Genomic DNA, 14,209 nt, shown 5'->3' on the forward strand with positions numbered 1-14,209 from the left:
GTACTGTTCTTTGATGTACAAGAAGAATGTGAGAAGAACTTCTCAACACAGTTGGTAATGACCTGGAACTTACTGTTCACAACAATGATGGATGCGCGAAGTCAATGATTTCCACAAGAAATTAGGTAAGTATTTGAAGGAAATCAACTTCCAAGACTACAGAGACCACAAGGTAAAGTGGGATTGCTTAGATTTGTCTGCTGGGATTTGACATGAACTGGATGGACTGAACAGCCTCTCCTATGCCATAAACGATTCTGTGATTTTACGTACACAGAAGAGGAGTCATTCGAGTTCCCTGTAAACTAAAGATTTGCATGTCCAATCAAAAACTTTCATACTTAGCACGAATCTTAAATTAGGTCCACAATGAGTAAATGGCAACTGAAACTTGGATGTCATATTCAACTTAGAACTGCAATTAAAAATTAATCACTGGAAGCAACTTACTTTTTCTAACACTTTGGCTATTCGTGTTCCAACCTGCTCAAATGACTGGGATGGATAATTGTCTTTGCCTAGATTTTGTAAAACCTATTGGTAAAAACAAATAGAACTATTAATACTGTTAAAATTAGCATAAAATGTCACTGTCTCTTAACACTCATCACCCTTTTGTCAATTATCTGCATCCTCTGGTTATTAAAACCTTTGCCAGCGTAAGCAGGTTTTCTTCATTAACTCTGTCGAAACCCTTACTAGTTTTGATGGCCTCTGTTAATTTCGCCATAACCTTCTCTGGTCTATGGAGGATAATCGCAACTTGTCTCATTCCTCAACAAAACTGAAGCTTTGCACATTTAGTGTCTAAGAACGGAGGAGGAGAAGGCAAAGAAAATTGCAATGTAAAAATTTCAATGGTTGATGTTTTAGTGAACTTTTCAAATTTCATGTCATAACTAGCAATATTTACTGTCACATAGTTAAATCAAAATGCCCTGTTTAAGCGCTGCATATGGTTCTTGATAAGAAACAACTTTTACATAAAATTACATTGGAGACATGGCACAGAAACAGGCCCTTTGAGCCAATCAATTCATGCTGCGTTTGGGTGATAACCTTTTATCAGAATCGCTCCAGTGATGATAATTTTTTTGTACATTTTAAACCCTGCTGACAAAAGAATCAAGGGTTTTGAGGGAGAGGCAGATTAGACATGATCTTTTTGAAGGGCACAGTAAGCTCAATGGACTGAATGGTCTACTCCTGCTCTTATTTCTTATAAAATGTCCATGTTTCTGCTGCACTTACACCTCCTCCTCCTTGTCCCATTTAAATCTATCACCATTACCAATTATTATTTCCTACCACATACGCTTGCTTAGTACTTCCTCAAATGCATTTACACTATTCACTTCAACAAATCCCAGTAGTAGCAAGCCTCAGGTCCTTTCAACTCATTGGGTAACGATGCTTCTTCATTCATGTTCCTTAAGCTCACATCATTGCCCTCTCTATCAACTTCTTAAAGTTCCCAAACTATGAGCATTTAATTTAATACATCTGCAAATAGATTAAACTTAAATTTAGATTCTGCACAACTTTTTTTTTCTGGGATAACCAATCCAATATCAAATAAGTGAATTTAGATCAGAAAATTATAAAACACTGCAAAGCTAGTTATGTAAACAGAACATTAGTGCACATTTTAAACATTGTCCAACAGAATAATGCCCTTTAATAATATCCAATATAAAAGAAAGGGGGAGGGAAGAGGAGAGGAGAAAATGTGGTAGACCGCGAGAGAGAAAAGGAGAGGGAGACTACTAATCCAGAACTCCAGGTTAATGCCAAGAGACATGGATACAAATCCTGTGAACCTGGAATTCAATAAACAACTTAAACAAAAGAGGTAAACTTAATGGTGAACATATAGTCATCACTGGTGATTGTCGTAAAAATCTGTCTAGTTTACTCAGGTCCTTTATGGAAGGAAATACGCCATTATTATTTTTGCTGTCATACATGTGACTCCAGGTTCACAGTAGTGTGGTTGACTCTTAACTACATTCTTTGAGGAGAAAGTGAGGTCTGCAGATGCTGGAGATCAGAGATGGAAATGTGTTGCTGGAAAAGCGCAGCAGGTCAGGCAGCATCTAGGGAACAGGAGAATCGACGTTTTGGGGAAGAAGGGCTAATGCCCGAAACGTCGATTCTCCTGTTCCCTAGATGCTGCCTGACCTGCTGCGCTTTTCCAGCAACACATTTCCATCTCTTAACTACATTCTGGCAGTTAGGAATGAGCAATAAATGCTGGGCTAGCTGGCAATGCCCACATCCCATTACTAAATTAAAGTGAATAAATTAAAGAGAATAAATTAAATCTAGTCCAACCTACATCAATGTATTAGAGAGTGTACAACAATGTACCACATGCCAAAAAGCTGCACAATGACTATTGAATGAAAGCCTAACAACATCCTTTATATAAGTCAGGTATCCTTTATCAAAAACCTCAGGACAAACTCTTTTCTGAATAAAGGATATTTTTGGCTTTAGGATACAATGCAGTAAAGAGATTTGCAAAACTTTAATTGCTTGTTCTATCTTGCAAATCGGGTTAAAATCAAGATTATAGTCTCTGTTTGGAATGCTGAATTATACAAATTATACATTAAGGAAATACAAAAAACAGACTGCATCTCAGATGCACTGATCAAAGAAACGGATTCTGAATCTTGCAAGAGTTAGATTAGTTTAGATAACTTACAGTGTGCAAACAGGCCCTTCGGCCCAACAAGTCCACACCGCCTCGCCGAAGCGCAACCCACTCATACCCTTACATTTACCCCTTACCTAACACCACGGGCAATTTAGCATGGTCAATTCACTTGACCTGCACATCTTTGGACTGTGGGAGGAAACCGGAGCACCCGGAGGAAACCAACGCAGACACGGGGAGAACGTGCAAACTCCACACAGTCAGTCGCCTGAGGCGGGAAATGAACCCGGTCTCTGGCGCTGTGAGGCAACAGTGCTAACCACTGTGCCACCGTGCCGCCCACATTTTGGGACTGTTCAGTTTTGCCAGCTATGTTGGGAAATCTTTGCCATCTTACTTAATGAATCAGTTAAGTAAGTCAGTTCTGAACAAAGGTCATTGGACTCGAAACATTAACCGTGCTTTCTCTCCACAGATGCTGTCAGACCTGCTATATTTCCCCAGCAATTCCAGTTTTGGTTTAACAGAACATCAGCTTCCACAGGTCTTTGTTTTACTATGTAAGTAATTCAAAATGGTTATTACCTCCTGTGATGGCTGCACCCATCTATTATTGATCACATTGTGTGCATAGGTTTGTATGAATAATTATTCACAGAGCAGAAGAATTTGGGACAAAATAATGACCACGCTTAGGTCCACTATGGGTCTGCTAGGGTCCTTTGAGGAAAAACATGGCTCTTAGTCCAAATAGACGTGAATGGACCTTAAGGTAAAACTCTTTTTTTTCCTACCCCCAAGGGCCTGACTGGATCCAAATGGCCTCATAGACACACTGGATTTGGACCCTTTGTGGAAAAAAAAGCTTTGTTTGTAGGCCTGCAAAATTCTTTTCCAAAGCACCTGATCTCAGCAAATCTACAGATCTGTTTGGGTCTGTTCTTGAAAGACCTTTGATATTTGGATGTGCGGATAAAGGATATCTGACCAGTACTTCAGTCAAATGGCTTCATCCATGTCTTGCAAGAAACTATTCCTAGTATCCGAAATCATATTGTGGTGAACCAATAAAAGATTGCACTATGCAAAGCATGCTGTAGTCTACAATTAGTCACAGGATTGGGAATAATTTGATTACTTTGCATCATTATATTTGGTTATACAAGTGATTTAATATATTAGACATATATTATAACATACATTATTTGGCTGATCAATATAATACTTTTTAAGCTTCAAATTTGACTTAACACACAATAAATCAATAAAGAAAACAGGAAGTTTCATGGCAGAGGTGATTTCTTCCTGCATTTCAGCTCACCTCCTTCAATTGGCTTTCTCCAGTATAATGAATACTGAGTCGACTCGCTACACCATGTAAATGGTCTAAAGTGTGCATACTGGCAGGAAGATTGGCATTACAAACAGGTTCTACTGCTGGCTCTTGCAGGCACGTGGCAAAGTCAATATGTTCTGTAATACTAGAAGAAAGTTGCAAAATACATGACAATGAGTTTCTGAAAACTAAAGACAATCATTGGAATTTATTTACAATGGTGACTGTAGTGACATGGAGACTGGTTTTCTCAACATTGAATGTTATAAGATTCCGAAAGGCACTTTATTAGTCTTGCACTAAAAAATATTTGAACAGGTTACTTTTCCTACTGTTTTAATGTTGCGATTTATATCTTTTCCAACATTTCCCATTTCAAACAGAGCCAAGTCAGTTTATTTTGTGTAAAAGTAGATGAATGCATATTACATCATCACACATGGCTATTTGACCAGGCTTTTGGAAAAAGTAATCCACTTAGCCCCATTTCTTCTGACATTTGTGTGTCACCTGTTTAATTTATTTTCTCTTACAATTATTTATCCAATTCTCTTTTAAAAGCTAAACTTGATGTCACTATAACCACATTTTCTGATGATATTTTATGACTAACAATAATTAAATATCATATCTAAATTCTCATAGAATACGACGTGGCAGTCAGTTGGTCCATTGAATCTTTGGATGTTCTGAAAAACCAATTTGGTTTGACTCATTTCCCTACTCTTTCCCATTTACTTGCAATTTGAAGGACTGCTTTGGAATCTCTGACTACACTAGAAGCAAAGTCCAATCACTTGTTGCTTAAACACATTTTTCTCTGATATTGCTACCTGTACAGTGTATTAGCAATATGAAATGGTTAGCTTCAATTATTGCTCAAATGTTTGAAGTGTCTTATCCTTCCATTTGTAAACTGTGCACTATCCAGGATAGACATTAATGGTCTTAGGCCTATTCAGGAATCTGTGCAATGTAAGGCAAATAATGATCTGACTAAGGTAGCAGGATAATTTTGATGCAGCCTATTTCAGCATCAAGTCTACACGATAAGCAAATAGCTCAGGCACTATTCACAATGATACTGATAAAGCCAATCCTATACCACGTGGAACTGTAGGAATTCCACCCTGTATATTGACGAATGATGGTGAGCGGACAGAAGTCAAGACCTTTACCAGATTTCTCAATAGGCATATCAAAGAACACAATTGTGTTGGAGTGCTCCATTACAAAAGTGAAAATGAACACATGATCTAGCCCATTAAGGTATGTAAGAAAATTCTTAAAGGCGGTTGCAGATTCAAATATAGCAAGCATATCGTATACAGTATATATTGGAAATAAACCAGGGGTAGGAATCAGGAGTCATTCCATCAAAAACTGGTGGCAAGGACTTCCCTGCAGAAATGAGGAAAACATTTATAATTGCTGCAATCCCATAACAACACTATCTATTTAGGCATAAATGGTGCGATGTTAAAATTGAGATTCAATCCTGGGAAAAAATAGTGGACAAAACTGTAACATAACAGTCAGTGTTTAAAGTGTAGACACACTTTTCAAATTTCACGTGAAATAACAAACATTAACTGCCACATCATTGTACAAAAGTGTCCTCAACAGCAACACATGGTCTTTGATCAGAAACAATTTTGAGATCAGGCAACATCAGATATTTGGGACAATCAGGCTCATTAATTCAAATTGTAACAATTTGTCAGAACTCATTCCAACCTTGGAATTTCTCTCATATTTTAAAATATACTGACAAACAAGTTGAGTTTATGTGTACAGGCAGGAAAGTGGAGTTAACAGTGCAACCAGATCAGCTATGATCTTACTGAATGGTAGAACAGACTCAATGGGCTGAATGGTCTATTCTTGCTCCAATTTCCTATAATCTAATGTTGGTGATTCTGTTCTGCTCAAATTTTCCTCTCTTCTTACATCACCCAAAACTCCCGTTGTAATCAAATTCATACAGTGGCAGCTTGTCTAGATCATGATAGTGACACATCACAAATGACTTGAGGGCATACTAGTAAATCGACGCAATGTCCAGTGAGCTCAGGGACATTCCACTACTATCAATATGTACATCTTGCATAGTTTTTTAATGAAGATGAAGGATTCTTCCACCCCTCAAAAACTTTTTCAGCATGTCTAATTTTCCTGAAAAACTGGATAATTTTAGTTAACGTAAAAAAGTGGTTTAATTAAAAAACTGAAGTCAAAATACCATGAATGAGATAGATAACTTATTTTATTACTACAACACAAATTCATAATTTTTAGATGATGGTCCGGTCAGCACAGAAAAGTATTGAGAGTGTAAAAGAGAAACATCACTGCAAAACTGTTCTAAGCACAAAAACACCACTAACATGTACAAAATAATTTCCCAAACACAAGTAACATGCCTAGTGTCTAAATGACAGACAGAGATTAAGTAAATTCATATCTCGGACCAATGTTTTATCCTTCCACCCTAAAAAAATTTCAATCAATGTTTCCAATGATGAATTTACAATAGTTTATTATTTTTGATTTTTTGTTATTATTTATAGCTAAGTTGTCCAATGCACATTAATTCACTTACGACACGTCTCAAAATAAGATGAGGTTAGAAATTAAAAAGTGCGTCTCTGGCAGCTGTGCAAAGAAATATTCTCCTTTACAAGTTATAATATCTATAGCCATGTAGGTTCAGAAATTCATTAATGCCTTGAATGTTTTTGTTACTTCAAATCATTCTGGAAACCAAACAGTATCACAATTTAAAACATTTTTAATTTTGGATAATCACAACTGATACATCTGAGCTCCTTAAAATTATACATACTTCTAAATTTACAGTTATTTCTAAACTATCCTTTCAGGATAGAATTTCTGATTATGTTCAGTAAGACTTAATTAATTGCTGAAGAATAAAGCTTGGATATGTAGACTTTACACTGTTGGCAAATTGAAGTGCATACATAATGAGATAGTTTAAACACATACAAAAGGAGACTAAATTATTTTATTTCAGCTAGCGCTTTTGTCTATGTTAATTTGGTAAAAGTCCAATGAGGACAACTAAAACTGCTTCAATGTACAATAAACACCAGCCTCGTTCGTGATGCTCCCATCCTGTGTATGCTAAGGTATTTAGGACATATATGCAATAAAAAATATTCATATTATCTAAGGAAAGAAATCTGGCTTACTCTATATTTTTGGCAGAAACTGCTAGCCACGTGCTTGCAACCATTGTGAGTTCCACTCTACGGATTTTCATGCATTCATCAGGGCTAGGCCATCCAAGGCTGATATAATCTCGCTTCTTTCCTGTAAGATACACAAATATGAAGCCAACTAAAACAGAGCATCTGGTATTATAAATCTCCTTGTTCTTCATAATGTACCATTCCTAAAGTTTAGTCAACTTGGCACAATGCAAGACATAAGAAAGTGCATGCAATTTTCTCATTACTGCTCCATAAGAAAAAACATGATAGAACAATACTACATGGTAGAACAATACCACCCTGCTAAATCAGACAGTGCATCTATTTGTAGCAAATGAGTTTCAGCAGTACTTCATTGGGCTGCTAGATGGAGCACTATGCAGTGGTATATTGATTCATCTCAGGAACAATGTCTGGAACTAATCTCAGGAACTAAATTTGTTTTGTGACTAATAAAGTGACATTAGCACCACTTTTCAAGCAATGCTGCAAAGATGAGATTCCCTAATTTTGAGTTAGCATAAACTGGAAGTTTATAGCAAACGTATAGACAATTCTATTATTTTCACTAATCTGTGTGACAATGAGGATTTGCTGAGAAAAATTAGAGAAAGTGAAATGCACCACATTAATGCTCCTAACATTCAGTGTTCAAAACATGTGTGAACATTGGAGATTTGCAACCACTTAATTTAATGCACACACAAAGTTTCATGAGTATTACCGAGAAGTGTGCTGACCACAAAGAAGTCCACAGGGTTTGAAATTACAAATTGGTAATATAGCAAACATTTTACTTTGGACTGACATGAGGAGAAATCCCTTCAGTTGGAAGATGAGTGTCTTTGGACAGACGTTTCTCTAAGGGAGTCAAGCCACAAGGGTGCAGTTAGGAAAGTGGAGCTGAAGTCGAAGATCAGCCATGTATTATACTGAATGGTAGATGGTCTAACATTGCTTTTATTTCTAATATTTGCATAATCCTGTAACTAATGATTATTATTTTATTCTCCAGAAGAATTATCAATTTCCATGTAGGTTATATAGATTGGGGGCAGCATGGTGGCTCAGTGGTTAGCACTGCTGCCTCACAGTACCAGGGTCCCACGTTCGATTCCAGCCTCGGATGACGATGTGGAGATTGTATGCTCCCCCCATGTCTGTGTGAGGTTTCCTCCGGGTGCTCCAGTTTCCTCCCACAGTCCAAAGATGTGCAGGTCAAGTGAAGTGTCCATGCTAAATTGCCCATAGTGCTAAGTGCATTAGTCAGAGAGAAATGAGTCTGGGTGAGTTACTCTTCGGAGGGTCAGTGCGGACTGGTTGGGCCGAAGGGCCTGTTTCCACACTGTAGGGAATCTAATCTAATCTTATACATGTGTTACAAAGATTCTGGTCCAAAGGGAAGAGAGATTGATCCATGCACAAAATAAAGTAGCACGAATGAATTCAAAACCTATATTTTGATAATCATTTACCTTGTGGTCCTGGTGATGGTATTTTAGGCCCACTTATTTCAAATGCAGAACGATAACGATCATCTTCCTCAGTTACGAGATAACTGTCACTTTTCTCACTGCTTCGAATACTGTAGTCTGGATTATCTACACTGTCTATTTTTGACTTCTTAATACGTTTAACTTGGACAGTTATCTTTTTCAAACAAAAATGAAGAGTTTCAAGATTTAAGAATGTAAACAAGCAGTATATTTTGTCTTAATTGCAAAAGTAATCATTCTTAGAGTGTCAAAAGCAGTTTATGTAAGAATCGATACACATCTAGTGTAAATGTAATTGCTGACCACAAATATTACTTAGTGAAAAATATACATAAACATATCACAGCCATGCTTTTTTGAGCCCATCAACTGTAATTTCGAAAATAAAGTTGTAAATAAAAATCAAACATTATATATTTCACAATAACATGACTAAATTTAATCAATGAACAGTTGTTTTTATATTTTAATAGCTTCATTAAATCTTCTAATTCAAGGTCTTGGACTTCCAAACAGCCTGGGCTATGACAGACCATTTATACATCAATAACCGATTACAGTTTAAACCCCACATATGTGCACTCTGAACATCTACAATTTACAATTTTCCAGCTTCAAATTATGTATCAGTTTTTAATAATGCATAATGGTGCGCTCCTGGGAACATAAGAAATTGGAGCAGAAGACTGCAAAGCCCAATGAGCCTGATCTGCTGTTCATTATGGTCATGGTCCATTTTACTCATCTACACCCTTTCTCCACTGGATCCCTGAAAGACCAAATGTCTATCAACATCTGCCCTAAATATATTAAATTAGACAGAGTCACAACCCTTTAGAACAAAGAATTCTGAAGAGTCACAACCTTTTGCATGAAGAAATTTCTCCTCATCCCAACTCTAAATGATCACCCTTCTACCCTGAGATTTAGATTCCCTTGTTTTAGATTCTCCAGTCAAGTATAATGTTCGGCACGGACTAGTTGGACCAAAGGGTCTGTTTCTGTGCTCCGGAGGCCGGGGTGGGGGGAGTGATCTTCAGGGGATACCTTGTCAAGCCCTTTCATTATTTCACTAAAATCTCCTCTCATTCTTCTAAACTCCAAGGACAGTCCTCACATCCCCGGAATGAATCAGGTCAACATTTGCTGTGTGGCTTCATTGCAAATATATCTTAAAGATACACACAATATTCTAAAATGTGGACTCTCAAAGACTCTGCACAAATTTATCCTTTGTATTCCAATACTCCTGCAATAACATCCAGCACACCATTGCCCTTCATTTTGTGAGGATTTATTTAGATATTGTTTTTGCATCTACACATTAAAAATTGGGGTCCCTCAATGGCTCAGCGACTCCATTCAGTTGAAGATTTTGGGGTTGATCCTTTACTTCTGTGCTAACTCACTTAATTTTACAATGGCACCAGCAGTTCTCAGTGCCCTAATCTAGGGAAGGAATTAAGGGATGAAAAACTTGACAGGTGCTCCCTGACCTACCTTAAAGACTCATCCATGAAACTGACACCATACATTCTTCACTCATCTCACACCCTCCTCGTCCTACCTAGCTGGCAACCTACCCCAACACTTTACACATTACGGCATGCAGCACTGTAAAAGGAGGCATGAATTCAGCAATGATTCTCTCCATTGATGTCTTCAATGGTTCCTGGACATGAGTTGAAACTAAGAATTCTGACCCTAATTGTAATCTCTTGGCCAATATTTCAAATTTAGTTAGCCACCTCCAGAAATAGAATATAGCTAATTTTGAGCAAATATGGACAGTGTGATTTATTAACATTTGCATGACTGTTATTGACAAATGTGACAACGTTCAATCTCACGAAGTTTTGATAATTTTTTTTCAGGGATATTTAAAGAATTGCGAAGGTTCAAATCTGACAGCCTGTTTGAAACTCCCACTGCTGCAATCATAAATACAAAACAATATATGTAATTGTATTATAAAAACCTCTGTCATTTGAACATCTTTTGCGTTCATTTCAAGGGCACAGATACTAAGAGTTCTAAAGAGACTTTCATTCATCTAGTACACTTCATGACTTCAGGACACCCTAAATGGTTAACAGCCAATCAAATACTTGTAAGCTGTCGCAATAAAAAAATAGGAGATGATGGGCTCAGATACAAAACATCTTAAGAAGCTATCATGACCAGAGACCAATGGAATATGCACGTTTATAGGTACATACATCAATAATTTATGAATCAATTTATAGATAACAAAGTAGCGCATGGAAATAAACAAATGACCAAGTAATATCTACAAACCACACTGATTGCAAAAATAGCATTAACTAAAAAAAAAATAAATTCCCTTTATTACTGAATTAATCTTACCCATTCAGCTTCGTCATCATCATCATCTTCACAATCTCCAAAACAGGATCCTGGTACTCCATCCTGGACACCTTTCTTTAAAACCCGAATCCCCTGTAGGTCCACTCGGTGACCTTTAACCTCAAATGCTCCTTCAAATGCTCCCAAAAGGTCTTTTTCTGAGGGCCAAGTATTTTCAAAAACTTCTGATGTGGCAGATGGATTTTCATCAGTCTTCAAGGTTTTGGGAATTTCTCTTTCATTAGTGCTGTTGTTTTCTGCTATAATTACAGCTATAAACAGCAAGTACCCATTAATTAACAATACTGGAAAGAGAGGTAATGATTTCTTCAGGGTGCAAAACAAATACAACATACCTTAAAGAATCCATAAATGACATGATCTTGAATTGTCTGGAACTAAGACAACAGAACATAGTATCTATACAGCAGAAGAGTAAATGAGTCAAGATATACCGTGGAGAACATTCCAAAGTGTTAGTTGTCTCATGCTCGGTGATCTACATGAAAATGTGTTATTAGCTTGTTTGATCACAGATCTAGTACTGCACAGGCTTCATTACTGCAAACAGTTCTGCAATGGTACAGCATTAGACCAATTACCCTTGATTCCAAATGGCTGAGTCGCTACGTGGACATGTTCCGTTTTATAAAGATGCTCACTTATCCTACTGATAAGTGCTTCAATTTGACAGGAAGCAATTATAAGTTTCAAATGAACCAAAGAATTATGGATGCTGGAAATCAAACAAAAACAGAAATTGCTGGAAAAACTCAGCAGATCTGGCAGCATCTGTGGAGGAAAAGCAGAATTAACATTTCAGATCCAATGAACCTTCTTCAGAATGGGACCTCTGTGGTTCCTGCATGCAATGACTTCTGAATCTGGAAGCTTGTCTGTTGGTTTGCTAATCACACCCAACAGGCTGCATAGCTGGGAGAAAGTGAGGGACTGCAGATGCTGGAGATCAGAGTCAAGAGTGTGGTGCTGGAAAAGCACAGCAGGTCAGGCAGCATCCGAGGAGCAGGAGAATCGATGTTTCGGGCAAGAACTCTTGCCCGAAATGTCGATTTTCCTGCTCCTCAATGCTGCCTGACTTGCTGTGCTTTTCCTGCATGTCTGAAGTTCGGTGAGCACCCAGGGAGGTTCATAGTAAGGTTAACAAGCAATATTCCTCTTTAATTGGCAATTCCCCACTTCCTCGTGAGAATCTTGTCATGATGTCCAGAATTTAGTTCAAGAACGCAGTGAGTTGATCCTGCATTTGAGACAGACCTCGCTGACCTCTGTTGTTATATTGCCACATTACTTGATATAGCCCACATACCACTATCTTCACTTCCAAACCTAATGTGTCATGCATAATTTTCTTACCTTCGTGTTTTGTTTAGAACAATTAATTGATCAAACCATACCACGGATAGTTTTGAGATTCATTCTACTGTTATAATCCCCCAACTCCTGTCAATTGCCTATAATTGCCATAAATGTCTCTAACCTCACTCCTTGTAGTTATCATTCATATTGAAGCTTTCAGCATTTATCTGGGTAGTCTCTCATTGCAGCTACAGAGGAATCCTCTATCCATTGTATTACAGCTAAATGATCAATTTAAACCATGAAGGTTGCTCAAATGTGTTGTTTTCTCATACATCTGTTTCAAAAGTGTACTTCTTTTTAAAAATCTGATTCCAGCTAATTTGAAGACTCTATCCATTTTGACACGTGAGCACAGTCCAACATTTTTAAAGGTGATTTCTGAGTTGGGAAAGTCCAAATAGAACCTTTTCAATCTTGAATACAGGGGGGTCTCATGTCCAACATTGCTCATATACAGTTGCATCACTGCAATGTTTTAAGTCACTGGGGTAGAAATCTCATTGCACATGATCAGATTATTTTTTAACATTGTTTACTATGGTACATGACCCAATCGGTACTACTTTACTGCTCTCCCTTGCTCAGACTTGAGGTTGCTCTGCTCCCAGCCATACAACTTCAGCCTCTCCATGGTGTACTAATACCCGCGGTTTGCAACAGGGAGCATCTATCAACCAAGACGCAGCCTATCTCTGACCATGCAGCAGCTCAACAGCAACCTCACCGCCACCTCCAGAAACCACCCGTACAATGTGGATATCAACATCAATTACTGGGCCAGTATTTACTCTAGTTGACTTTGGGAAGTATGATGAACTGCGATCTTGAAATGCCACAGCCCATTTAGTGTAGGCGAACCCAGTGATTTTGTTACCAACAAATGAACACTGAAAAAAAAAGGCTATTGGCCCAACAAGCTCGCCAAATCACAGGAGCTTAGGAGCAAGACGCAGATTATATGTTCCTTCAAATCTGCTCCACTATTCAATCAGATTATGACTAATCTTGCTGTGGTCTCAACTCCACTTTCCTGCCAGACCCCTAAATGCCTTTGTCAATTAAAACGCAACCTAACTCTGGTTTGAATAAATTCAAAATAGTAGAGGCTGGATGATTGAATTCCAAGGCTAACAACCTTTGGAGAGAAATAAATAAAAATCCTTATATCTGTATTAAAAGGGAGATCTCTTACTACTAAACTGTGTCTCCTAATTCCAATCTAGTCCAAATGAGGAACCCGACTAATCCATTCAGAATATTCTATGTACTTTTCAGCGGCCATAAACTTAGTGAGTAGTGGGACAGACTTGAGCGACTGAAAGACCTACTCCTGTTCCTATTTTTGAGGCTAACTGCCAAGTAAGAAACAAAACTTCCCTTTATTAATAAATGCAACTCAATGATCACATAAACCCAGAAAGATGACCTCAGAAATTCTTTCCTTCAGGATTGCTGCTGACATCCTTAAGAAAAATAATTCTCTTCTGCCCATCTGTGCAAAATTCCTTCAAACAGATACGTGCATTTTTTTTTGCTGAGTATGGAAATCAAGCAGAATCTACAATGTATTTGACCCATGATAAGGTCAACTGATGGATGTAAAATCAAATTATGTTCATTGGCATAAATTGTCTTTTCCAGATCTTTCAAACAATGATTTGTTTACATTTGTAAGTTGTCAATATAATTCTCTTTTAACTATGTCAATTCTGGTTTTGATTGTGATTGGAAAATG

At 37.5% G+C, this 14,209-nt stretch overlaps 1 protein-coding gene across 3 annotated transcripts in view; it reads right to left on the reverse strand.

Moving 5' to 3' along the window:
- Window positions 1-14,209, reverse strand: part of ttc17 (tetratricopeptide repeat domain 17) — a 95,199-nt gene that overhangs the window by 14,355 nt on the left and 66,635 nt on the right. For all 3 annotated transcript variants that reach the window (XM_043705479.1, XM_043705477.1, XM_043705478.1), the window contains exons 18-22: window positions 11,095-11,366; window positions 8,707-8,881; window positions 7,211-7,331; window positions 3,984-4,143; window positions 451-534 (exon numbers count right to left, since the gene is read on the reverse strand). In XM_043705479.1, the coding sequence (XP_043561414.1) occupies window positions 451-534; window positions 3,984-4,143; window positions 7,211-7,331; window positions 8,707-8,881; window positions 11,095-11,366 (812 nt within the window). The remainder of the gene's footprint in view (window positions 1-450; window positions 535-3,983; window positions 4,144-7,210; window positions 7,332-8,706; window positions 8,882-11,094; window positions 11,367-14,209) is intronic.

This window comes from Chiloscyllium plagiosum, chromosome 16 (assembly GCF_004010195.1).
Source record: "Chiloscyllium plagiosum isolate BGI_BamShark_2017 chromosome 16, ASM401019v2, whole genome shotgun sequence".
Taxonomy (NCBI): domain Eukaryota; kingdom Metazoa; phylum Chordata; class Chondrichthyes; order Orectolobiformes; family Hemiscylliidae; genus Chiloscyllium; species Chiloscyllium plagiosum.